At 37.9% G+C, this 27,889-nt stretch overlaps 2 protein-coding genes and 1 long non-coding RNA gene across 4 annotated transcripts; 1 reads left to right on the top strand and 2 right to left on the bottom strand.

The window, feature by feature from the left end:
- Positions 1–10,161: 10,161 nt before the first annotated feature.
- LOC119886729 (red-sensitive opsin-like) lies at positions 10,162–12,212 on the bottom strand. The gene is made up of 6 exons (XM_038697648.1): positions 12,074–12,212; positions 11,359–11,655; positions 11,080–11,248; positions 10,780–10,945; positions 10,446–10,685; positions 10,162–10,348 (listed from the first exon to the last, which is right to left on the bottom strand). Exons 1-6 carry the CDS (start codon positions 12,174–12,176, stop codon positions 10,250–10,252), a joined length of 1,074 nt encoding a protein of 357 aa, XP_038553576.1. The 5' UTR covers positions 12,177–12,212; the 3' UTR covers positions 10,162–10,249.
- A 6,070-nt stretch (positions 12,213–18,282) lies between these two features.
- On the top strand, positions 18,283–22,358 carry LOC119886608. 2 transcript variants are annotated; one of them, XR_005441524.1, is made up of 3 exons: positions 18,283–18,445; positions 21,785–21,905; positions 22,018–22,358. It is a non-coding gene; the product is annotated as an uncharacterized LOC119886608 (long non-coding RNA). The 2 variants fall into 2 exon arrangements; XR_005441523.1 differs by having other exon boundaries at positions 18,283–21,905.
- Positions 21,800–23,669, bottom strand: LOC119886606 (red-sensitive opsin-like). The gene is made up of 6 exons (XM_038697453.1): positions 23,554–23,669; positions 22,870–23,166; positions 22,584–22,752; positions 22,336–22,501; positions 22,002–22,241; positions 21,800–21,898 (listed from the first exon to the last, which is right to left on the bottom strand). Exons 1-6 carry the CDS (start codon positions 23,654–23,656, stop codon positions 21,800–21,802), a joined length of 1,074 nt encoding a protein of 357 aa, XP_038553381.1. The 5' UTR covers positions 23,657–23,669.
- Positions 23,670–27,889: the final 4,220 nt, after the last annotated feature.

Raw genomic sequence — 27,889 nt, 5'->3', positions numbered from 1 at the left:
AAAACGGGTCCTCCAGGTTTCCTTCAATACATTTTCAAATATAAAAAACTATTTATAACATGACTTGGCTGAATATGTGATGGTTATTATTTACTGAGATGTGGATCCATATTGCCCAGTTTGTCCAGCTAATCAACATTTTGAAAGTCAATGTGAATCCACTGCTTCCCATCTTGTATTAGTCCAAAGTAGTAACTACACCTTGACTGAGAGACTGTCTTGTTTTTAAATGATGTATGAGGAGTGCCATCACATCTGTGTCTGGACTGGTCCCACAGATGTTTCTTGCTGGAATGCATGAGTTTAATTACGCACATGTGCATATAAACGCATTTTTGCAATGCGGTTATATTTTCCGAGCTGCAGTATATATACACCGTGGCTCGTTGGCGTTTATCAAAGTAATAAAGAGTTGTATTTCACTCATTGTTCAGTCACAGTCTGGCAAGCAACCAATACACAACAGACAAGAGATGTGCTGCTCAGCTGGTTAGCAGGACGGACAGAAAGAGGGATTCACTGAAGCTGCACATGAACATTAGCTTACTGTTATCTGCGCCAAGTCGGCTTTATCATTTGTTTTTCAATGCTTCTCCACTCAGGTGCGCTACGAGGTCTCCTGCAGAATGTAACAGAGTAAAAAGTTGATATTTGGCTTAGAAATGTAGCAAAGTGAAAGTAAAAAGTTGCAACAACTAAAAATACTCAAGTAAAGTACAGATACTGAAAAATATATAAGTACTTAAGTACTTGTACTTTGTTACTGTCCACCACTGAATGGAGGAAATTGAGTCCTTATTGCTTAACATTTTCTAGGGGGAGCATGATTATTGACTTGGCTGCCTATGTATAATGGTAAAACTTAGTTTGGCTGCTGAAATTTTTAAACAATTCTTGAAGATTGTGGAGTAATGAACCCAACCCCTCCGATGGACTTTTTAAGACTGGGCATGGGAGGTGGGGTTTGGGGGGGGATGTCATGATGAAATGTAAAAGCTGGAGCAAATCTAAGTAGCTGCTAGCCGACCAATCTTCCTTGTGTTGTTAGTCAAACAAAAGTATTAATCAAGCATAAAATGCTGCAAGGAAGCCTTTTTCAGTTTTGTGTTCTTTTCAACACATCTAGAGTGTCGAAATGTTTTAAACCCATCGAGGAGCAATGTGGTAATTCGGACCCTCAAAGGGACCTAGGAGAAAAAACAAAAGTTTAGAATCTCATGTGGTCTCACAAGTTCACATTGTCTTATTTTGTACGGTACTGGAGGCAAGGGCAGCAAAAACCTGTTTTCCCCACTCTTCTGCCATTCTGATCTCAGGAGGTCCTCAGCAGTCAGCTTGTCAGATGGAACCTCCTTGGGTGACTGGGGCTTCACATCTGATTTTTGCTTTTATACATCTGTCTATGCTTCAGACTCCTGATAGGATTAGGTCACAATCAAATTACAAGTGCTTTAACACTTTGCGTTAAAGCAATAAACGTATTTTGCACTGTGATTAAAACTAATCAGTTAATTAGGCTAAGACACAAACAGGAACCTATTTGTGAGCTGATATCCGTCTGCTCAATTCAAATGTGGAACAGCTAAAACACCTTTGAAGTGTTGAGCCTTTAATTTTATTTGTTTCTTTCTGCAGAGTCCAGTTTTGACATATTTATTAGATTTGTGACAGTTGAATGAGAGCTCACCACAACACAAACATTTTATTTTATGAATTTTGTATGAAGAGGCTGCCTCTCTTTTACAGGAAGGCCCTGATCACATTCACATTGTTACACATTCACACCTGGAAGCTGCTGGCCACTAAGCAGCTCCACTGGAGCTGTTGGGGTTATGGACCTTGCTCAAGGGCACCTCAGAGGTAAATGAGGCAGGGCAAGCACTGCTTGGTTTACTTTCCACACCCAGATTTTATCCTACCGATCCGGGGATTGAACCGGCAACCACCAGATTTGTCTGTGTCTCAGGTGTGAGGCAAGTAACACACTTTTTATTCTTCATAGAACAGGGCACACTGCAAGCAAAGTCACAGGGGAGAATGCCTAATACCCACAGGGAAATACTTTCGTCACTGTTTGGTCCTATCAGATCTTGGGCTATGGTCCAACATGGGTTAAAAAAAACATTTATAAAAATAATTAAATGAAACATCCTGGTGGTGATCCAGGAAGAAGAAAAAAAGACTTGGTCATTTACAGTCATAGTCAAACATAACATTTAATTGCTATGTTTAGTCTAAATAAAATGAAAGCTGTGTGCATCCAAAGCTATTTAGGGGATACCCAAATTTGTTCCACTCTCGCAAATTAATTAGTGTCTTTAGTGTCTTTTTGGTTACCCAGACTCAGTCATAATTTCAATCACTTTGCAGTGATAATCTAAATGCCTTTACAAAGCTGCATAAAGTTTTTTTATGAGTGAAACTACATCCTGCTAATGTTGGATCAAATATCTGAAGAAAATGTACAAAACAGGTAACGTTTAATGTATTTCAATACTACACAAGTTTTTCTCAGTTGCTAAGACACCTTTAATGACACTGGAATCCACTTGATCTTCATCATCACCTTCTAAGCACAGCAGAAGTCTTCTTTTGCAAACACTTTTACATTTGTTCACAAATTCACACCCTTTTTCAAACATAGATCTCACAGAAAGACCCAAACTCTATTGGATCAACTGTGAACAAAAGTAAAACATACAAACACAGAACTATGCCACCTCGTTGTTGCTGTTTGCAAGCATGGATCAAAGATGCCAAAGGCACATAAGAGTAAGAGGCATCACAGAGGGGCCCAAATGGACTAAATGGAATGTTTAGTATTTCTGTTTTATTAAAAGATTTTGGGGTTTTTTTTGTGCCTTTATTTGTGACAGAACAGATGAGACATGACATCAAAGGTTCATGGGTCGGACTTGAACCCCGGCGGCTGCTGTAAGTACATGGGGCCCGTGTTCTAGCAGTGAGCAACCAGCTGAAAGTTTAATATTTCACCCCATATTTTGTTGTTTGGATATTTCCTTTGGTCCTTTATTTTTATTGACAGAATTCAGCATTTCTGAGTTTGAAAAGTATGGGCGCACTGATGTGGTACAATAAATGTTTTTGTGTTTCTGAATTCTTTATTGGTTCTTTGGTGAGGAAAGAATGCACGCTAAATATATTTGACAGCTAGCTACTAGTTATTTTGCAGATTAATGTATTATCCAAAATATATATGATTTGTAGATGTATGTATGATGATTTGTAAATAGAAAACATTTATAGATTAAACAGTACATAAAGTTGTTCATTATGCATAGTCTTTTCTGAATGCCTGAACACTAACAGTGATTCTTGAATCACTATTTCTGAAATCATAACATAACACAAAACATTGAGCAAATGTGATAAACTGAATGCATGTTCCTGATTGACCTCAGTTTGTAATTCAGTAATATACTTATAATATACTAGCAAAACTGTCAACATTGGAATGCATTTTGCTACACTAGTTTGCCAATTGGCATTCAACAGGCATGTGAAAACACTTTTAGATAAACACTGCAAAACATTGCATGTGGTGGGGGGGGGGGGGGGGATGAAATTTTAAGGCCAAACCCACAAAGAAGGTGAAATGAAGCCAAAGTGTTTCCTTTTTTTCCCTTCCTGGTTTTCTTCTACTGAGCTTTTGTTTGAGGAGTTTTACAGTAGAACATTTTAAGAAAATATTTCAGCTGAGGTCAGAGAACATTACAATAAGAACTAAGCAGTGAGAATGTGTGGCTTCAGGAAGTGAGATGTTTCCGGAGAATCACAAAGCTTGTCTATTAGAAACAAGATGTTTCACTTGGTTTTATTTTCAGTTTTTTGCATTGAATCATTTTAGGGTTAAAAAGTTATATACTGTAGATCAAGAATCAGTGTTACAAAGAGAGAACACTTGTTTTCAAAACAGCAAATTGTATGTAGTCATGACATAAATGTGTCCGGGCTCGGATGCACAGGAGAGTGGAGAGGAGGAACAATCGTGCTAAGGCACGGTACAAGGCAACCGAAATAAAAAAGGTGATCAAAGGTCAAAGTTCAGAAAAATTTAGCTGTTTGTGTAATGTTTGCTGTTCGATTTTATAGGATAATTTCTCGAAATTGGTACAGAAAATTTTTCCACATTTGTGCCAGTGATAAGTTGAAGACGTTATATTTACTCCTTTGGCAGACACTGTTATCCAAAGCAACTTACATTTGAGCAACAACAAACAAGCAATACGGCATCAATACAGTAAGAGGTCTACAAGTGAAAATAGATACTAGTAAGAGCAGCAATAAATACTAGTAAAAGCTAATAGCACCACTGGGGTAAATACAATGTTAGGGGGTTAGAGGTGTCATACGAGAAAGTGTTCCCGTAAGAGATGAGTTTTCAAGAGCTTCTTGAAGTGATAGAGGGACACTCCTGCTCTGAGGACGTGTGGTAGCTTGTTTCACTATTGTGGTGTCACAGATGAGAACAGCTGGGACTGAGATTGCTTTGTGTGAAGGGATGGCAGAGCCAGGCGGCGTTCGGAGGAGCGTAGTGCCTGAGAAGGACCGTAAGCTTGTATTTTGGGGTTTAGGTAGATGATGGGTGCAGGATCCAGTAGTCACTCTGTATGCAAGCATTAGTGACTTGCATTTGATGGAGGCCACGGGGAGCCAAAGGAGGTTGCTGAGTAATGCAGTGAAATGAGTCTTTTTGGGCTGACTGCTGCATTCTGAACCATTTGTAGGGGTTTCAACGCACAAGCTGGAAGACCTACTAGGAGGGCATTGCGATAGGGCCTGATTTTTCTTTATGTTGTATAGAGCAAAGCAGCACGACCGAGAGACAGCAGCAACATGGTCTAAGAAGGACAGCTGGTCATCAATCACGACATCCAAGTTTCTCACCACCCTGGTTAGAGTGATTGTTGAGGAGCCAATTTGTAGTTTGATGTTATGTACTGTTATGTAGACAGTTCCTGGTTAACACAGGCAGTGATGCCATTAACTGGCCCTCGTCCAGACCTTAATCCAATTGAAAACTTCTGTTATGTATTAGTGCATCCAACGTTGCCAAGTAGTATCACTGACTGTCCAGGAGCTCACTCAGGCCCTAATCCAACTCTGGGAGGAGATCCCTCAGGACTCTAGATGTTGTGAGAAATGCAGACAGGCATGTAGGTAGTAAAGATTTTGAACTTTTGAACTATTTCGTTCATCAAGATCTGTGTGAATAATGTCTCCCCTTACCTCATTGTGTATTTTATTATTGTATTTTATTATTTCTTTTTGTTCATAAAGGAACAGAAAGAAGATGCACATTTTGTGTTTATTATTATTGTTACTATTATTATCATTATTATTTTTACTGGTATCATTATATTTATTTCTTTATTTATTTGGGTTCATCTGAACACTAACAACATCACAGAAAACTAGTTCAGGTATCTTTTAGGACTTTTGAATCGCTCATGGTGGGCGTCTTTCCTCTGACCAGTAGCGAGCAGAGTGGCAATTGCTCATTGAATAAGACACATGCCTTTGGTGTGAGATTCCCAGGGTTGGTTCCCACTGCAACACATCCACTACTGTGTCCCTAAGCAAGACACTTAACCCCAAGTTGCTCCGGAGGCATGCGACCTCTGATATACACTCACCTAAAGGATTATTAGGAACACCATACTAATACTGTGTTTGACCCCCTTTCGCCTTCAGAACTGCCTTAATTCTACGTGGCATTGATTCAACAAGGTGCTGAAAGCATTCTTTAGAAATGTTGGCCCATATTGATAGGATAGCATCTTGCAGTTGATGGAGATTTGTGGGATGCACATCCAGGGCACGAAGCTCCCGTTCCACCACATCCCAAAGATGCTCTATTGGGTTGAGATCTGGTGACTGTGGGGGCCATTTTAGTACAGTGAACTCATTGTCATGTTCAAGAAACCAATTTCAAATGATTCGAGCTTTGTGACATGGTGCATTATCCTGCTGGAAGTAGCCATCAGAGGATGGGTACATGGTGGCCATAAAGGGATGGACATGGTCAGAAACAATGCTCAGTTGGCACTGGCACTAGGGGCCTAAAGTGTGCCAAGAAAACATCCCCCACACCATTACACCACCACCAGCAGCCTGCACAGTGGTAACAAGGCATGATGGATCCATGTTCTCATTCTGTTTACGCTAAATTCTGACTCTAACATCTGAATGTCTCAACAGAAATCGAGACTCATCAGACCAGGCAACATTTTTCCAGTCTTCAGCTGTCCAATTTTGGTGAGCTCTTGCAAATTGTAGCCTCTTTTTCCTATTTGTAGTGGAGATGTACCCGGTGGGGTCTTCTCCTGTTGTAGCCCATCCGCCTCAAGGTTGTGCGTGTTGTGGCTTCACAAATGTTTGCTGCATACCTCGGTTGTAACGAGTGGTTATTTCAGTCAAAGTTGCTCTTCTATCAGCTTGAATCAGTCGGCCCATTCTCCTCTGACCTCTAGCATCAACAAGGCATTTTCGCCCACAGGACTGCCGCATACTGGATGTTTTTCCCTTTTCACACCATTCTTTGTAAACCCTAGAAATGGTTGCGCGGGAAAATCCCAGTAACTGAGCAGATTGTGAAATACTCAGACCGGCCCGTCTGGCACCAACAACCATGCCACGCTCAAAATTGCTTAAATCACATTTCTTTCCCATTCTGACATTCAGTTTGGAGTTCAGGAGATGACCAGGACCACACCCCTAAATGCATTGAAGCAACTGCCATGTGATTGGTTGATTAGATAATAGCATTAATGAGAAATTGAACAGGTGTTCCTAATAATCCTTTAGGTGAGTGTACATAGCACATGGTGAAAAGCATCAGCTAAATGTTAAGCAAATGTAGTTCTGTGTCTCTGCATCTCTTGCTTGAGACATCTTTGTTCTGTTTGGGGCTCTCTCACTATTCCAAGATGCTCCCATCTGTAGTGAGTGTGAGCTGCACTGAAATAAAAAATTTGTGTGGATTCGTGGTGAGATTTATGCACTGTAAAAAAAAAAATCTGTAATTTTAAAATTTCATTCCTTTTTATTTCAGTTTTTTCTTGTATTTTTGAAATACATGAAAAAATCAGAAAATTGCTAAATTAAACTGTGAATTTACATGTCTATGTAAAATAACATGAAAAACCTGTAGCTGTGATTAACCATAACATTTATGTTATTTTAACATAAAGTTTTTTTTGACATAAATAAACTGTTGCAATACATTCAGGAATTTCCAGTATTTTCATGAATATTATTTTTATTTAAAGAAAAAACTGTTAAAAATAAGTTTAATACTGTGAAAACATTTCTTAAACTTGATACAATTAGTAACAGTTAACCATAACAAAAAACATTTGTTCTGTAAATTGACATAGATTTTCTTATTAATTGACAAATATCCTTTAATTATGGATATTTGGAAAACAGACATTTACATTTAGCTGACGCTTTTATCTAAAGCAACTTGAGGTTGCACGTGGATGGGTCACAGTGGGGGATTGAACCCAGGTCTCTCACACCAAAGGCATGTGTCTTATCCATTGCGCCAACACCACCCAACAGACCTTTTAAAGTACTACCACAAAACAAAAGTCACACATCTGATACTATTTACAGACCATTTATTCAGTTCCATGCTCACAACAAATAAGCCACACAAGTCAAACATTTCAGTGTAAAGAATTGTTCTCCTGAAACAACAGTAGTTTAGTTTTTATATACCTTATTGATGACATTTTCAGATCTATTCATTAGAAACCTAATTGGGTCAAATTAAAGAATATTTTGGATACTGTTAGACACAGCTCCAAGATTGGGTCGCTCTCAGGAGCTCAGTGAATTCAAGCTTGGTACCTGTGCAATAAGTCCATTTGTTAAATTTCCTTACTACTAAATATTCCAAGGTCAACTGTTAGTGGTTTTATAAATATATTATTTAAGTAAGTGGAAGTGATTTGGAACAACAGAAACTCAGCCTTGAAGTGGTAGGCCACATAAAATCACAGAGTGGAGTCGGCGCCTCTGAAGAAGCTGCCAACTTTCTGCAGTCAAGAGCTACAGACCTCCTTCAGATAGCTCTAGAAGAGTGCGTAGAGAGCTTCATGGAATGGGTTTCCATGGCCGAGCAGCTGCATCCAAGCCTTACATCACCAAATGCAATGCAAAGCGTCGGATACATGGTGAAAAGCACGGCGCCACCAGTGGAGACGTGTTCTCTGGAGTGACGAATCACGCTTCTCTGTCTGGCAATCTGATGGATAAGTTTGGGTTTGGCGGTTGCCAAGAGAATGGTACTGGCCTGACTGCATTGTGCCAAGTGTGTAAAGGTGTGCTTTTCAGGGGTTGGGCTTAGCCCCCTAGTTCCAGTGAAAGGAACTGTTAATGCTGCAGCATACCAAAACATTTTGGACAATTTCATGCTCCCAGCTTTGTGGAAACAGTTTGGGAATGGCCCCTTCCTGTTCCAACATGACTGCGCACCAGTGCACAAAGCAAGGTCCATAAAGAGATGAATAAGCGAGTTTGGTGTGGAGAACTTGACTGGTCTGCACAGTCCTGACCCCAACCCGGTAGAACACCATTGGGATGAATTAGAGCGGAGACTGCGAGCCAGGCCTTCTCATCCAACATCTGTCCCTGACCTCACAAATGCCCTTCTAGAAGAATGGTCCAAAAGTCCAATGAACCCATACACAAAGCGGATTACCAGTTTTAGAACAGTATTTTGACAGTATTTTTTTTTTATTAAAGGAAAATCTAGTAGAAAATCTAGTATTTTTGCAAATTTTTACAATATATATTGATTGCATTAACAAGATTTTTATGTGAAATTCTATAATAAAACTCAATTAAAAGCAGCACTCTACTATAAATTTTAAGCCTGATTATTTGTATTATAGCAGTGTTCAACTATATTTAAAGGTAATTTAATTGTTTTTACAGGTGTATATGTTCTTATTTAAACAATAAAAGCCCCAAAAATTGCACAAGATTTTATGTAAAATTAAAGTAAATATTACCATATTTTTACGAGTGGGTTATTTACTGTTATTTTACGGTATTTCTCTGGCGTCCCAGCTGCCAGGATATTTCCGTTTTTTCACCTTTTTTTTTTTAAACAGTGTGCCTGATCAGAAGTGTTTTCATTTAGTTTCGATTTTTGGGGATATCAGATCAGATTTTTAGGTGCCATGTGCACATTTGAAGAGATTGCTTGCCCAAACAAAAGACACAAAAAGGAGAGAAGACTAAATCATGTGTGTTGACTGAACAAGGATGATATTAAATGAGAAAAGTTCAGCTACAGGAGAAACATGTATATTAAATAAAGACATTTCCACCATAAATTGATGCAGAAAAAGCATAAATTGGTAGAGATAATGTCACCAAAATGCAGGAAATGTTTATGTCTCAAATTTTCCTTGGGGAGAACCCCCAATTGATTAGATGATGGTTGTTATTATGTTATAACTATTAGTTGCAAAAAAAATAATAATAATAATACATTTAGACTATGTAAATGCTGAGTCAACTGTCTGGTACAGATTTAGGAAGGTGAAGATTATATTGTAGACTTACCGTGGTGGTGTGGGGGGTGCAATGTGGTCTGGGTAACGCCTCCAGTGTTTCAAGATCCTAACAACACCCCTGTTGACCATTAAGTGCTGTGTAAATAACAACAGACAGATTGTTTTCTGTTGTCAAAATCATGCAGTCTATTTCTGCCAACTCCCAGGGGGAGGATAGAGAGAATCTGGAAGCGCTGTCTTGGGCTTCTAACTGTCGGTATTAATGCCGAATACAATAGTACTTTTGAATATGTACGTGAGTGATAGTATGTCAACCCCTGTGGTTTGTTCTTTTGCTCAGTTCTACTAAAAAAGACATCTACGAAGATGAACAATCTGGAGTTGCTCCATAACTAATTAATAGTAGTTTCTTAACACTTTAAAATGTTTAAAAGGTGTCTTATTAAACAGTTACATTAACACCACTGCAAAGAAAAAGGTTCTAATGGTATCTAAGGATCTCTGCACAAGTAAATAAAATCCCCAAAAGAAAAAAAACAGGTATAATTATTTTTTTGCTTTATGTATTTATTTATTTTTTTGCTTTTCCATTTGCCAGAAAGCTATACTTCTTTACTAAAAAAAAAAGAAACAAGTATTTGCTGTACAAATTACAATGGCTCTCAGTTTTTTTCCAAAAGGGAGAACATGGAGGTCTATGCAGGAGACACAGAGGAGACCTCTGTCTTTGATGTGGATACTTCAGAGCCATCCTCCCCTTCTTTGCCAAAGAGCTGCATGATGCATGATCGGAACTGTAAGGTACAGAATAAGAAAGCATTTTAAAAATATATAAACCAAACATGTTTGATTTAGATGTGATTAATGTGGCAAGGATACCGCTGTGCCCACCTGTCGGTTCATGAAGATATAGATGACTGGGTTCCAGATAGTGGCGCTTTTGGCAAAGTATGCAGGCATGGCGGCAGCCAGAGGATGGAAGGGATACCCGGGGTAAGCCGTGCCAAAGCAGACGAAAAAGGTGTAAGGTCCCCAGCAGAAACAATATGCAAAGATCATGACAACAACCATCCTGGAAACTTCTCTCTCAGCTTTCTGTGTTGACTCTGATTCCTTCTGCTGCATGGCAACCTGCGGTCGACAATCCAACACAGTGTGAGATTCTGCCAGACTGTGGTCTATACCAGGCTATATAAAGTACAGAACTGCAGGTAAGATAACTTACAGCACGGACAGCCATCCAGACTGCAAGGTAGCAAAAGACGATGACACCCAGAGGAATGATACAACATGTTATCATAAGAACAATCATGTAGGATACACATCCAGGATCTTCATTTCCACTGAATACATCAGGTCCACAGGAAGTCTTCAGTCCATGAGGCCAGTACCTGATGCAAGAAAACGTTTAGTTTACATTCCTACTGATTAGTGGGTTAAAATCAAGGGCAACTGGACTTGGTTGAAGATACTCAAAGACATTTCATCTCCCTATCTTTTTTGAAGATATAAAACACCAGGCTACCTGCTCCATCCGAAGAGGGGGGGGGCACAACAGAGTGCCGACCAGACCCAGGTGAACACTATTCCACCAATGGCCCACTTTTCATCAAACTTGACATTTCCAAAAGGTTTGCACACAACTATCCATCTCTCCCATGAGATGACAGTCAATGACCAAAGACCAGCGATGCCTGTGTAAGAAATCAGGATCCTCAGTAAATGTGTTTATTCACATCCTGATTAGGTATATCATTACACAATGGTCTCAAACACTTTTCCATCAAAGATGGAAAACACTTACCACAAGTTGCGACAGTGAAGCCCTCAAACTTGCACATTGGGTGTCCCAGAATGAAGTAGCCAAAAAACTGGTTGCATATACTGATGTTGCTGGCAATAAGTGTCTCAAGAAGATCAGCAATGGCAAGATTGACCAAGATCCAGTTCAGAGGGTGACGGAGTTTCTTGAACTTTGCTGTGGCCACCAAGACCAGACCATTGGTGAAGGTTGATAAGACGACCACACAACACATCCAGAGTGTTGAAATGTTGTAAACCCATCGAGGAGCAATGTGGTAATTGGGACCCTCAAAGGGACCTAGGAGAAAAAACAAAACAAACAATCTCACATAAAGTCAAAGTTTAGAATCTCATGTGGTCTCACAAGTTCACATTGTCTTATTTTGTACAGTATTGGAAGCAAGACAGTAGACTACTTGCTCATAGTTATTATTTTCTATACAATACTGTACATTTTATGAGACTTGGTCTCAAATTTGGTCTCTATGGTCAATATGTTCCTGAACAGTAGCTGACAGTCAGCTTATGTTGGTTTTATTATTTACAGATATAATAATAAGCAAAAAAGCTCATTACCTCACTCAGAATTCCAAAATTCTATTTTTAAATTGTAAACACGAATTAAGAAAAACAGTTTTTGCAGTGCCTCATATAATTAGCATCCCATCATATTTCTAATGCATTCTAGGTAAATAAATTAAATGAAAATACTGTACCTCTGGTATTATTGCTGTTTGTGTAAGTAAACATAGATTCCCTTGTTGTTTCTTCATGGTGGCGCCGAGCAGCAAAAACCTGTTTTCCCCACTCTTCTGCCATTCTCTTCTCAGGAGGTCCTCAGCAGTCAGCTTGTCACTTGGAACCTCCTTAGGTGACTGGTGCTACACATCTGATTTTGGCTTTTATACTTATGCTTCACAGACTCTTGATAGGATTAGGTCACAATCAAATTACAGTCAAAGTGTGCTGCTTGGCAGTAATTCTCAGCGTTAAAGCAATAAACTTATTTTGTTCTGTAATTAAAACTAATCACTTAATTAGGCTAAGGCACAAAATAGGATAAGATGATTCTTGTCTGCGTTTGGTTGTCCGTCTGCTAAATGGATATGTGGAAAGGCTATAACACCGTTGATGTGGATAAGCTAAAAAAGATATAAGCGAACCATAATTTTTATTTGTTTCCTGCTGCTTCCTCCGGTTTTATCAATTTATTAGATGTGTAAAGATGTAGAAATGAGAGTTCACCCCAACACAAACATTTATTTTTCTGAATGCTTCTTTTTGTATGAAGAGGAAATCTGGACTGTAAACAATACAAATGTAGCCATTACCTAACATTTAAGTGCACAGACCTTGGCAGGTATGCAGATGAACCTTGGTAGACACATGAGGCCAAGCAAGTCTTATGGTTAGGGTCAGTTAAGTTCCACAGATTTGACTGAGGTTGTCTCAGGTGATGACATGAGGGAAGTAAGACACCTTTAATTCCTCATAGAATAGGGCACACTGCAGGCAAAGTCACATGGCAGAATGCCTAATACCTAAGAGGAAGATTTTTGTCTCTATCAAATCTTTGGTGGTTAGGCTTAAACAAGATTATAAGTAAATGTGACATCCTAGTGGTGACACAGGAACAAGAAAAAGTTGCCTGTCATTTACAGTCATAGTGAAACTTTCTAACATTACATTGCTGGCATTAGTTTATATATTTGCAGTGCGGCAGCTGTGTCCAGCAAAAGCTGTTTAGAGGATAAGAGGAGTGATTACCAGAATTTTTCCACTCTTCCAAACTTACTTAGTGTCTTTAATTTCATCAAATTTTTTAGTTACCCAGCCTTTTGTCTCCAATTCTGCATGACGTTTTTATGAAACCACAGCCAGCTAATGTTATCAAGTATGTGGGACAAGTGAAAGGACTTATTCTTAAAAGGTTACATTTGAGGAGTTTCAATACCACCTGCTTACAGAAAAAGAAATGCTGCTTCAAATTTATTTGTCCACATTTAGGAACCAACCCAGTAATTCATTAATTCTCAGGCTGGCCAATTACCTTTTTGAGGTCAAGCCTATGGTCACATGCATGCATATTCAGTCATGGCCAAATATATTGTCACCTCTGCATGTCTGTCACATAATATACTATTTCTTCCAGAAATTTGTTGCATCTACAAATGCCTGGATATTCTTATGTTTATTTATTTTGTTTGCATTGGAACAACACGAATAAAGTAGAGAAAAAAAAGCCATCAATGAGTTTCTTAAACCTCTTTGCAAGAATTTTGGACCACTGTTTTCTTTTCTTTAAAGGCTTCATTTCGTTTTCTCAAAACAGAAGAATAATGTGCTTTATCAAAAAGCTCTATTTTAGTCTCATCTGTCCACAGGACATTCTCCCAGAAGGATTTTGGCTTTTTCAGGGACGTTTTGGCAAACTCCACTCTGGCTTTTATGTTCTGTGTCAGCCGCCACCTGGGTCTGCCAGTCAGCCTGAATTTGTTTGTAGGTTGATAGAGGCGCTTTATCCACTACTCAAACAATCCTTCGTTCCTTCACGGAGATTAGCTGCAGTGCCATGGGCTGTAGACCTCTTCACAGTGTTGCACACAGTGGATGAAAGGGACATTAAGATCTCTAGAGATGCACTTGTAGCCTTGAGATTGTCAGTGCTTTTCCAAAACTTAGGTTCTCAAATACTCAGCCACCTCAACACACAGACACATAACACAAAGTTTAAGTCAACCTTTCTCCATTTTAACTGGTTGTATGTGTGATTTCTATATTGCTAGGATGTGCGAAATGCTGCCGGTGAGTTTAATTACAAATTAAAGGAGCATCACATGCTTAAAATACAATGATTTCTGAAGATTTTTTAAAGGTACCACTAATTTTGTCCAGTCCATTTTTGGAGTTCTGTGTGGAAGGTCTCAGATTTGGCTCTTTTTGTGCATCTACAATGTAAAATAATTAAATAAATAAACCAAAGTAATAAAATACCAAAGTATTTGTTATTGCAACAATTTTCTGGGAGAAGTAGTCAATTACGTGACAGACATACGGGGGTGCCCAAATATTTGGCAATGACTGGCAGGCTGTACAATACGGCACTATGATATAAAGTAGGCTAGAATTATACAGCATAATTTGTTTATTGTCTAAGATCATCACTTGCTGCTAAAATCTTCTAAGGAAAAAATAACAGCAGTCTATGGGCTTTACACACACTGATGACAGTTATCTCATCTGTCAGCTGTCATCAGTCATCTGTAATGAATGAACTCAATCCGAAACACATAAATGGATTAAGTGCCTGTACCTTTCCTTAACTTCTTGGTCTCAAACTTGGCAATAAAATCCTGGTAATCCAGCTTGGATGCAAGATGAATTCAACTGACAGAAGGGCAACCTACTTAGTCTGTCCTGATACATGGGGTGTGCAAATAGTTTAATTAGTTTCAACTTAGAAAACCTGTATTCGCCTGATGCCACCATCACTTGGTCAATAGGATGCTGAGCGCAAACTTATAGCTGGGGTAAGTTCCTTCAGTCCTTTTGAGGAAACGAAGAGCATTCATGAAAAATATGTTTTTGCAGTGGTTCTAATTAAAGTACCCTGTTATATGTATACGTTTGACTTACTCGTACTTCACGTGAGTATGTGAATTTTCTACTTTAAGTCATTTTAAATTAAATTAAATTATGTTTTACTCCACTATTTGAGAGCTAGTAGTAAGTAATTATTTTGCAGATTAATATATTACACAAATGTAGGACATGATTTGTTTTGAAAATAGAATGCATATATATAGATTCAACTATCCAACAGTTTGTATAATTGATATTAACTCCACCTTAACCTGACACAACTTTAAAAAGTTGCTTACATGTTAAAGCATCATTTTCAGTTCAATATTCCAATAATAGGCTTTATTCCATTGGATTCAGTAACAGGCCTATATTTTCTTTTGTTTTTGCCAACTTTTTTTGAAAAGCATGCATGAGGTATTCCAGTTAAGGTAATAACAGTTTTTGGTCAGAGTACATTGCATCAGAACAAAGCAGTGAAAATGTTCTGGTATTACATATGTCTGGGCCATATGCGGGCTTAAAAATGATGTTGTCACTTGTTCAACCCCTTTTCACCCCTCGTTACATGCAGGTTCTGAAATCAGCACCGGTGTTATGCCGAGTTTTGCCTGCCTGCCCAGAATTGCATTGCACCTCCAAATAATGCTTTTAAACGCTGTAATATTCTTTGTGGGCTTCAACAATGGTGATAAATGATTCGAAGTATATATTTTATGAACGTTTAGAGTCTTTAATATTTTAATACACTTTGTAGAAGTACCATTCCTTGACATTCAGTAAATATATGTGGTGATAATGCTGTTTCATCAATGAGCACAGCAAAGTGTCTGAGAAGGACCCAAAGAGGTGGATGCATAATTCGGCAGATCAAATTTTGTAGGCTACCTGCCAAGATTTGCATCCACCTCTTTTCTCAGCATAAATGACCGTGAGGTGCATGCAATTCTCGGCAGACAGGCAGAATTCGGCACAACACCGCCAACAAGCTAAATGCATCTTAACTGTTGGCAACGATGGTTGATATCTAGCGCCAAGACACATGTAGTAAGGATAGCGTATTGTAGTGATTGGCGCATGCGCCTGCACACCCACCTGACTGGGGAATCTCTGTGGTGGCGTTGTAAACAAACTCACCAGTGGAAGAGGCACGGTCCGTCCTGAGTGACAGATTAGTTTGCCAGCAGCACACCGCGGACTCCGGGAGGTAAGATTTTGTCGGAGAATCTATCAAGTTTGTCGTTTTGACCAAGACTTATCACTTGGTTTTATTTTATAAATCTTTGTTGTTGAAACTTTTTTGTTTGCTTGCTGGGATTCAGAAGAGGAGGTATTTGTTGGTATTTGGATTATTGTGGAGATTTGAACGGATATAAGGACTGAGATTGGTAGTGGAACTATGGGTTTTATATTGAGCACTCACTGTAGAGCCCACAATGTGGGGAACTTACGTTTTTGTCTCTGTAGGTACCTTTTAAATACCTGGTTGTTAGAAATTGTTAAACATGGTGAAGTGATTGTCATGTACTAAAAGACATGGGTCATTTGTGCATGCAAACATGCATGTAGGCCCAATCTTTTTGAGTTGGTTAAATATATTGAAAATTGATTGACAACATTTTTCTTTTTACATGAAATGATGCCAAAATGAGCTAATTGTTATTCCTTCGTTTAGTATACATATTTCAATTTTAACAACAAAAAATTTTTGTTGCGTTTTTGCCATATAATTTTGGACAGACATTTGTGCTTTAAATAATTTTGGGGATTCTGTAACTTTTCATGAAGCACCATCATCAAATTAACATTTCAATTTGTCCATTTGGTTTCTAATTAAATTCCTACAAAACTGCTGACAGTCCATCAGCCTCAGCTGTACTTTGTTAAATGCAAACAAAAGAACTTAAAAGCCATATACTGTGCTTCCATTGCAAGATGGTGAAATCATGCTGTAAAGAAAATGTTATGTTGTTTTCTTCATATTGGCACTGAGCTTAATTGATGCACCTCAGATGTAAGTTCTGTCATGAAAAGGTTTTATGCATTTGGAAATTATAATTTCTTAATATTGTTTTAGCGTTTATCCAGTGAATAATAAAATGTATTGAATTTCATAAAGAATTAACTCAGTTTCACTTAACATTTTACTTAGGACAAAAGAAGGTACTTTTGAGAGTAGCAGCTGTCATAGCAGTGTGTTTTGGCACCCACAGCAATCTGGATCATGCAGGTGAAGCTTTCCAATTTCGCAGATCAAATAAGATTAGAGGGACACCTCAGGCTTTCCCACTAAATTGATTGGCTCAGTTACCTTTGGCATGACCTAAAATGTCTCCGTGACAGTTCACATAAGGAACAGCAGCGATGTTTCAGTGCTTGTCTCAAGTGCAGTTCCCTCAAAGGAAACCGCCTCACAGATTTGTTAAGACCCCAAATACTATATTGTTTTGGGGGGGATTTTTTACACCTCTTGACTCCTACTTCCATGTGGTGCTTTGATGTTTTGAAGGTAGATCTGGAATTCCCCTAGTTCTGAACTATTCATGTTTGTTAAAAGCTCACTACTAACAGAAATCAGATTTGCTTCCGACTGCCAACAGGAATCTCCATAACTAGTTTTCACACTTGTACATGTGTAAGTGTTGTTATTACCAGAAGCTTCTTGTTGTCTCTTTTCTTTACTCTCCAGCACAGATAACTCCTGATGGCCAAAATCTCAGAAGCATGCAAATAATTCTTGCCTAAAATGAATGTGATGCGTGTTTGTCCGCCAGCTATGAACTCTTTTGGAATTTAATTTTTGTAACACACAGAAGACAATCCACAAATGTATACTATGATTCACAAATATTTCACTATTCACAAATGTCTATTTTTACATTGTCTTGTGCAAAATCATATCCACAAAAATACAGAGAAATGTCAGTTTTTACACTTTTGAGGATCACTTTGTGTCTATTTGTTACCTCTATATGTTATGTTTGTGACTTCCATTTTACGCATTTGTGGAATTTTGTCCAATGTGTACCGCAGAGAACTGTAAAAAGATTTACACAAATTTCTCACTACTCAAAGCATGTATTTTTACATTTGTTCTATGTGAAATCACATCCACAAAAATACAGTGCCATTTGCAAATATGCACAATTTAATCTGTACATGCATATTTTTATTTCACATACAAATATATTATATATATTATATTATATTTATATTTATAAACTTTGTGGGCCCAATTCTACACACAAACTGTTTTTACAGATTTGCAGAGTGCTTCCTGTTAATTTTTAGGCCATGTTACATTTGTAACCTCCTTTCATCCTATCTGTGAATTAGGAAGCAGTTTACTAGCTGCACCAGCAGGGGGACACAGGAGTTGACAGGATGTCCACTGCACTACTCAGCGTCATGCTCATCTGTAGGAGACAACAAGGAAATGGACTGTAGCCCGGTTTCAGCTAAACCAGCTCCTGACCCTGGACTGGGTTCATCCTTGTCATCTGCAGGTAAGTCTGCTGTACAGTTTGCTAACTGAGTGTAACCGGCGGTGAGTTATTTGTGTTACGTTAACCCACGTTACATAACAAGCTCACATTAGTTCATGTCGAGAGATTGTATGGATTTCACAATAATTGGTCATTCACTCTACAACTGGAATTAAAGTTGCAAGCAGTGTTGGATGGGGGGAGGTCGGGAGACATTCCTCTCAATTATCATGCGTTTCAAAACGGTCATGAGTTAATCGTGACTTCCTGTGTCCCCAGTGTGACACTAGTGAACACCTGCTAATTATATGTTGTGTACCAGTACGTTAAGTGTGGATGACTTTGTGAAAATGCCATACATCAAATTGTTTTTGTCACAAAGGGCTTACTTCCTGTTGCCAGCATGTGATGCTTCAGGGTGTGACCCCTATCAAACATTTGAAATTTGGTAGCAATATGATTATGTGCATTGAAGTAACAAAAACTTCCTGTTTGATGGCAAATAATCGAAAAATTTAGTAGTAGTATCTAATCAGTTGTTACTAGTAAAACGGGAATAGTTACTAGTAGCTAATGGAATAGTTACTAGTAACTAATAAATAAGTACTAGTAGATTACAAATAGCAACTCGTAAGTTTAAAGGAATAAATGTTAAAATGGCTTGCCATAGTTCTACCATATATTACTGAGCCTTTTCCCTTCTGTGTCCCTCAGCAGCACCGTGGCCTCATTCTGTCCAAGCTGATACTGCACTCTACATAGTATTGTATTTACTATTGAATACTTTATCACTGTATGCGTCTGAAAATTGTTTTTGTAGAATACAGTCTTGTATTAGGTTGCTACTAAAGTTGTACCGTATGCATTAATTTATGTTCAAATTATGTTACACCTTCTTGTCAGAGCTGTTACAAAAAGTTGAAAATCTACGGAAGCCCTAAGCAGCCATCCATTCAAATATTTTTGTACTCCGTATTCACGTGATAACGAGATTATTATGTCGATTTCTCGAGATAGCAAGTGTTGTTTTCTTGTGATAACGGGATAACTATTTTGAGATCTCGAGATACTTCAGTAAAAAGCTGTATTCTATAAAGACCACTCAGGAATACTGCATTTCAATTACAATATATTTTGATGTGAAATAATCACATACTTTGATGTGAAATTTAAATACAAAAATACAATCGGTACAACCAGTTTCAAAACATCAGTTCCTACAAGTAACTCACCACAGGTAACACTCAGTTAGCAAACTGCACAGCAGACCAGATGAGCATGACCCTGGGTAGTGCAGTGAATGTTGCTGTCTCCCCCTGCTGGTGCAGCTAGTAAACTGCTCTCAAACTCAAACAAAACAGATATCTTTTTACAGATCTTAGTGGAAGACACTGGACAAGATTCCATAGATGTGTGAAAAGGAACTAACAACTGTTACCTGACATGCAAATTAACAGGAAGCAATCTGCAAATGTGTAAAAACTGGCACAGGGTTAACACTGCTAATACAAAGTTAGAAACGTGTAGAAAACCGGCACTGCACAGCAGACTCTCACAGCAGACAGCAGAACTAGAAATGACCAGATACTGAGTCTTGAGCGCTCAGATCAATATGAGATCAACATGATCTTTGTGCTGGTTGAAACCATGCAAAAGTCATTCTTCTACAGTTGTTCTACAGATGAGGATGACAGTAGGTAACTTTTAGTTTAGTGGAAAATCCAACTCATGAGAGAGGTCATGTTGCTGCTGACACCTGCTGGTGTAGCTTTTAAACTCCCTCATACTTAAAGATATCTTTTTACAGATTTCAGCCCTACACATTGGATAAAATTCCACAAATGCATAAAAGGGAAGTCACAAATGCAACGTTAACAGGAAGTGATCCATAAATGTGAAAAAAATGTTTTGTATGTAGAAATGGATCCACAAATGCCTACCACTTTGTATGTGAAATTTAAAAAAAGTAAGAGTATATTGTGCATATTTGCAAATCACACTGTATTTTTGTGGATATGATTTTACACAAATCCATGTTTGTGGGTAGTGTGAGATTTGTCTACAGATTTCCACAGGAAACATTGGACAAAATTCCACAATGTGTAAAAGGAAAGTCACAAATGTGCAAAAACTGTTAATGGGTACAAATCACTTTTTTGTGGACAGGATTTTACACAACACAATTGTAAAAATACGTATTTGTGGATCATAGTACACATTTGTGGATTGTCTTCTGGGGGTTACAAATAATAAATTCCAATAAAATCATCCATACCAAAGCTATTTAGTGAATCAGATGAGTGTATACCTGAATTTGTTCCACTCATGCAAACTTAAGTTGTCACAAACCAGTTGTGACCCCTGTCCAGTGACAGCTGGTGTTTTTAGAGCTGTTGGGCAGGGTCTCTGGGTCCCTGGGCTGGTGCTCCCACACAGTAGGCTAATCTTCATTCGCGCAGCTTCCCTGCATTACTGACAATCACCAACTTTACTTAAGATCAGGCCAGCTTTCCAGTCCCCGCCCGATCATTGTTTCATTTGAGTATGCTCATGCGTCATCCACCTTGTCTGTCATTTCAAAACCTGCTAGTTCCAATATCTGTTCTGATTGACTGTTGTCTTGTTGAACACAGGTAAATGTACATATTCTTAACAGGTCACATTTGAAAGGATTTTAACACCAAACACCCAATAGTCATTCCAAAAAAAAAAGAAATGTCGCTTGAAATATACTAGTCAACATTTAAGAACTAATCCTTCTCTTTTCAAAATAGAATTAGGCTTTTAGGTCAACCCTAACCCTAGTCTGGATCTATGGCAGTCTGTACAATACAGTACTATTGTACATTGTCTAAAATTGTTGCTATAGTCTTTCAAAGTAAAAAATAACTTAACTAAACTGTGGGCTTCACACACATTGTCATCTCATCAATAAAACCATCTGTTATCTGTAATTCAAAGAAAGCAGACAGACTCAGTCCAGTGCACATAAATGGATTAAGTGCACATCCCTTTCACTGCATGTTACATTGTGAAAATGTCTAAGTTAACAGAGAGATTGTTTCCTATTCCAGCACCCCCCACCCCCCACCCCCAGTGATAAGCAAAATGTTTATGGTTCTAAAGGTATAACGATTTCTTCATCAGTACTTATAAAAATCACCAAAAGACAACTTTTAATATGATTGATTTTTTTAATGTTCATCTGAAAAAAATACCAGATATAATGATTAATTGCTTTATGTTTTTTTTTTTGTTTTTCCATTTGCCAGAAAGCTATATTTACTAAAAAAAGAAGAAGAAAGAAACAACAACTATTTACTGTACAAATTAAAATGGTTCTCAGTTTTTTTCCAAAAGGGAGAACATGGAGGTTTATGCAGGAGACACAGAGGAGACCTCTGTCTTTGATGTGGATACTTCAGAGCCATCATCTGCTTCTTTGCCAAAGAGCTGCATGATGCATGATCGGAACTATAAGGTACAGAATAAGAAAACATTTTTAAAATATAAACCAAACACATTTGATGTAGATATAGAAATGTGATCACTGTGACAATGAGACTGCTGTGCCCACCTGTCGGTTCATGAAGACATAGATGACTGGGTTCCAGATGGTGGCGCTCTTGGCAAAGTATGCAGGCATGGAAGCAGCCAGAGGATGGAAGGCATACCCAGGATTAGCCGCAGCAAAGCAGGCGAAAAAGGTGTAAGGTCCCCAGCAGAAACAATATGCAAAGATCATGATAACAACCATCCTGGAAACTTCTCTCTCAGCTTTCTGTGTTGACTCTGATTCCTTCTGCTGCATGGCAACCTGCGGTCGACAATCCAACACAGTGTGAGATTCTGCCAGACTGTGGTCTATACCAGGCTATATAAAGTACAGAACTGCAGGTAAGATAACTTACAGCACGGATAGCCATCCAGACTGCAAGGTAGCAAAAGATGATGATAGCCAGAGGAATGAAACAACATGTAATCATAAGAACAATCATGTAGGACTGGACTCCAGGATCTTCACTTCCACTGAATACATCAGGTCCACAGGAAGTCTTCAGTCCATGAGGCCAGTACCTGATGCAAGAAAATGTTTGGTTTACATTCCCACTGATAAATTCACAACTCAGGTTTTGGAAGATATAAAACACCAGGCTACCTGCTCCATCCGAAGACGGGGGGAGCACACCAGATTGCCGACCAGACCCAGGAGAACACTATTCCACCTGTGGCCCACTTTTCATCAAACTTGACATTTCCAAAAGGTTTGCACACAACTATCCATCTCTCCCATGAGATGATAGTCAGAGACCAAAGACCAGTGATGCCTGTGTAAGAAATCAGGATACTCAGTAAATGTGTTTATTCACACCCTGATAATTAATGTCTTGACAAACTGTTCCTAAATACTTTAACATCAAAGATGAAAAACTGTGAACACTTACCGCAAGTTGCGACGGTGAAGCCCTCAAAGACGCACATTGGGTGTCCCAGAATAAAGTAGCCAAAAAACTGGTTGCATACACTGATGGTGCTGGCAAGAAGTGTCTCTGCGAGATCAGCAACGGCAAGATTGACCAAGATCCAGTTCAGAGGGTGACGGAGTTTCTTGAACTTTGCTGTGGCCACCAAGACCAGACCATTGGTGACGGTTGATAAGACGACCACACAAAACATCCAGAATGTTGCGAGGTTGTAAGTCCACCGAGGAGCAATGTGGTAATTGGGACCCTCAAAGGGATCTGGGGAAAAAACAAAACAAACAGTCTCAAGTGGCACAATTTAGAATCTCATGTGGTCTCACAAGTTCACATTGTCTTATTAGGTATTGGAAGCAAGACAATACACTACTTCCTCATAGTTAAATAAGACCAGATAATTGTTATAATTTTGGATACAATACTGTACATTTACAGTATTGACAGACAGTTAAACTTGGTCTTTTGGAAAATGAGAATTTATATTATTCAATGGTGTAAAGTGCAAAAATATGCAGATGTCCTAAATCTAGTTTAAAAAAGGAAAACAAAAATTGGCAAAAGATGTTCATGAGATAATTAGCATGCCCATCATATTATTCATGCATTCTCTGTAGAAAAGAAAGAAAAAATTAAATAACAATACTGTACCTCTGGTATTATTGCTGTTTGTGTAAGCAAAGGCATTTCCTCTTGTTGTTTCTTCATTATGGCGCCGGGCAGCAAATACCTGTTTTCCCCACTCTTCTGCCATTCTGATCTTAGGAGGAGGTCCTCAGCAGTCAGCCTTTCTTGTCACTTGGAACCTCCTTAGGTGACTGGTGCTTCACATGTGATTTTAGCTTTTATACTTATGCTTCACAGAGTCCTGAAAGGATTAGGTCACAATCAAATTACAGTCAAGGTGTGCTGCTTGGCAGTAATCCTTAGCGGTAAAGCAGTAAACGTAATTTGTACTGTAATTAAAGCTAATCAGTTAATTAGGTTAAGGCAAAAAATAGAATAGGTTGAATCCTGTTTGCGAGCGGATGTCTATCTGCTCAATTAAAATGTGGAATAGCTAAAACACCTTTGGTGTAGATAAGCTGCAACAGCTTTGACAAAGTGTTGAGCCTTTATTTTTATTTGTTTCCTGCTGCAGTATTTAGTTTTATCTTTTTATTAGATCTGTGACTGTGTTGAATGAGAGCTTACCACAACACAAACAATATTCTTTCTAATTTTGTATAAAAAGAAATTTGGACCATTAATAACCTTTAAGAACTGTGAACAGGACTTGACAGGTATGCAGATAAACCTTGGTAGACACAAAAGGGCAAGCAAGTCTTAGGCCCCATCCACACTACTCCGTTTTAGTTTAAAAACAGAGAATTAATACGAATATGATGTCCGTCCATACCAGCGTTTTAGCTGCGTTTTAGAGTTGATCTCCGTCTATGTTAAAATGACTGACAACGCACGTCGAGTGGCCATTCACATAAACTGGGCAGGCACGTGCCGGTGTAAACATGAAGCAGATAGTCTATTCCGTTGTTACAGATTTTGGCAAAATAATAAAGTACTACAGACAAAGAACCATACCAGATTTTATTTTTCATGGACCAATAAGCTGGGACTGTTACTGAATGGGAGTTGTTGCAAAGTAAATACGGTCACGTACACAGTACAAGTGTAGGCAGATGAGTATTATTTGCACAGTACGGAATATTTCAATAGAAATACCAAGTGAAAAACTCATTGTGTGTCTGCTTTGCATGACTTATAAGACCCAATCAGAGAGCCAAGTGTGAGCATCTGCGTCATCGTTTCCTGTCCTCACTAAAACACCCTCTGGAGTTTCAAAACGAAAAACGGGGTCGGCAGCGTTTTCATACTTCTCCGTTTTAGGTCTTCGTTTTCGCCGTTTTAGTCTGGACAGGAGGTGCAAACATAGCAAAACGTCTCCGTTTTAAAACGAAAAGGCAGTAGTATGGATGGGGCCTTAATTGGAGCTTAATTGGAAAGTGAAAATTCCAGTTATTCAGCTGTGATAGTTTCAGGTGATGATGTGAGGTAATTAAGATACCTTTAATTCCTTCAGTAACAGGGAACCCTGCAGGGAAAGTCACAGGAAAGAGGTGACTTGAATCACTGTTGTCTGATAAGATTAAATGATTCAAGAAAATGAGCCTCTTAGGCCTATGGTTAGACAGGGGCTTAAATAACATTTATAAACAATATTATAGTAAATAAGTAAATGAGACTTCCTGGTGGTGATACAGGAATAAGAAAAAGTAATTTGTCATTTACAGTCATAGTCTTGTAAAATTACATGGCTGCATTTGTCCAAAATATTTCAGTGCAACAGCTGTGTCCATCCAAATCTGTTTAGGGGATAAGAGGAGTGATTACCGGAATTTCTTCTGCCCTTGCAAACATAATTAGTGTCTTTAATGTCTCCTAATATTAGTTTCCCAGTCTTTTGTGCTTTTTCATGAGTGCAACCACAGTCAGTTAATATTAAATCAGATATATTAGGCAAGTAAATTAATATATTCTTAACAGATTAAGTTTGAGGGGTTTTAATACCACAAACTTAAAATCCATTATAGAGAAAGAAACACCACTATAAAGTCCAATTATTTAACAGAATGTCTAACCTCATCACTTGTTACAGTAGTCTTTCAAAAGAAAAAAATCAACAGTAAAAACTATGGGCTTTACACACACTGATGACATCTCATCTCATCTGTCAACTGTCATCACTCATTTGTAACTCAAACAAATGAGATAAACTCAATCCGAAACACATAAATGGATTATGTTTAAGTCTCTCTTGGCCACAAACTCAGCGATGAAATCCTTGTAATCCAGTCTGAATGCAACTTCTTTCAAATGATAGTCTGTCCTGCGACATGGAGGTGCACAAATAGTTTTTAATTACTTTCAGCTTTAGAAAGCTTTTTTTGTCCAATGCCAACGATACTGAGTAGTCAATAGGATCCTGAGTGCAAACTGAGTGCAAAGTTGCGGAATTACTTCAATCCTTTTGAGCAAATGATGAACATCGTCATAAAAAATTCTCTATATATAAAAAGCTTCAGGATTGCAGACCAGGCTCGAGGCCCACACGTCACACAGGTTCTGATTCAAGTAGCCTGTAATACGTGCAAGTTTGAGGTCCTTGTACGGTGTGTGGTCCTTTTACGTGAGTATGTTCATTTTATGCTACTAAATACTTTTTATTCATTGCAAATTGAATTAAACAATTAGTTTTTACTCCACTAAATATATTTAACAGATAAATATATTACTCAAAATAGATATCATATAGAATGCATATTTATAGATTAAACTTTGAAATTTTTTGTATAGTTAATATAAACACCAGCAAAAAAATTAAAAGTTACTTACATGTTAAAGTATCATTTACAGTATTCCAATGATAGGCTATTTTGCATTGATTTCAGTAACACTTTAGTTTATTTAATATATAATATTATTATTTAATATTCACAAGGTATCAATAAAAAAACTAATTGTGTAACTCTACTGAGACAAATAGAAGGGTTTACCTTCTTATAGTTGTAAAATGTCAATGATTTTAAAATGATGATACAATACAGGGAACAGTAGTTAATTAAGGAGCTAAATACACAACTTCACTCACAGACAAACTTAAGTGATGTGTATTGGACAATATAAAATGTAAAGAATAGTGGTTTTTGCCAACTTATTTTTACCCAGTATGTTTATATTAAATAATTACAGGGAAAGGACCACTTTAGTCCGCATACCTGTAACTACACTGTAATTACAATGAAAAGAGGGTAAACAAAAGACTACAGTATTTTAAAGCCCACATTGCTCAAACTTAGATGGTAATATGAAAGCTTTCTCACACATTTTCACTGCTTTGTTTTGATTGTAACCAAAAAGAATCATTACCTCGGCTGGAATTCATCAGGCATGCTTCAAAAACATACACAGAGTAATTTTGTTTAAGGTCATCCTTGAATATAAATTTTTTAAAACCTTTTGAAACAAATTGCCTCGTTTCTGTAAATACCCAGTAACAAGTAAATGCGCAAATGTAAATTATAGAAATAATTTCACACCACTATTGATATGGGTGGCAGCACAACAATGGCATAGTGATGCAGTTTCAGCTGGAACCATAAAAAGTCTGTATGATATCTGGTGAGTACAACAAAACACATAACCAGTAGCCAAAAGCGGTACTCAAGTAAAAGTACTGTTACCTTGCAAAACATGTACTCAAGTAGAAGTAAAAGTTGTCATCATTTACTAAAAAAATACTTGAGTAGCAAGTAACTTAGTGAGTAACTTAAGAAAAAAAAAAAAACATGGGTCTTTTCCCCCCAAGTCTTTTATTTGACGTGGATGTGACTAAAATTATTTCAGATGGTAAAGAAGTGAACATACACTTGTATTTATTTTTGACGAAATGACAAATCACCATCTCCTGATTAGATAACCCGCCACATTTACACCAGACAATATTCCCTGTATGTATCCATCAAGTGTGATTACAAAATATTGAATTAATATTATAGTTAGTTCTCCAATAAGTAAAAATAAATAAATAAATCATTTTCTTGTTATCTCCGATATTAAATTATGATTTGGCAAACAAATCAAATTAGGAGATAATGCTGTGATGTTTCATAGTTTATTGCCTATTAAATACAGGTTTGTTCACCTCTTCACTTTTACCTGAGGAGGATCATCTCTGGTTGAAACATTACATCAGTCACATCCACATGAAATAAGAGTAGTTTGTCTTTATTGTGTGTGCATAATTTCGTCTGTTTTCAACAGACTACACCAATGAGCATAACTAATGCAGACTGCTTGTACACTGTTAGCTTGATTATTTCCATTAAGGCTTTTAAGCATGATATACTGCGTGTAGCCATTTATTTTTAAAATATTAGCATTAACACAACAGACACTGCTCTCTGTCAGCTCAGTGTCAGCACGCTGT

Source organism: Micropterus salmoides, unplaced genomic scaffold, assembly GCF_014851395.1.
Source record: "Micropterus salmoides isolate LMB-PRFRI ecotype aquatic unplaced genomic scaffold, ASM1485139v1 Ms_hic_scaffold_4, whole genome shotgun sequence".
Lineage (NCBI taxonomy): Eukaryota > Metazoa > Chordata > Actinopteri > Centrarchiformes > Centrarchidae > Micropterus > Micropterus salmoides.
This window is presented reverse-complemented; position numbering and strand designations above follow the sequence as displayed.

Bases quoted from the DNA above. Each gene is read 5' to 3' on its own strand.
- LOC119886729 (XM_038697648.1), bottom strand. From the start codon at position 12,176: ATGGCAGAAGAGTGGGGAAAACAGGTTTTTGCTGCTCGGCGCCACCAT. The intron at 11,656-12,073 runs GTACAGTATTTT...TTTTTCTCCTAG, and splicing joins AAACAGCAATAATACCAGAG to GTCCCTTTGAGGGTCCCAAT. The intron at 10,349-10,445 runs GTGGGCACAGCG...TGTACCTTACAG, and splicing joins ATATCTTCATGAACCGACAG to TTCCGATCATGCATCATGCA.
- LOC119886606 (XM_038697453.1), bottom strand. From the start codon at position 23,656: ATGGCAGAAGAGTGGGGAAAACAGGTATTTGCTGCCCGGCGCCATAAT. The intron at 22,753-22,869 runs GTAAGTGTTCAC...TTTCTTACACAG, and splicing joins CTTCACCGTCGCAACTTGCG to GCATCACTGGTCTTTGGTCT. The intron at 22,242-22,335 runs GTAAGTTATCTT...TGTCGACCGCAG, and splicing joins TCTGGATGGCTATCCGTGCT to GTTGCCATGCAGCAGAAGGA.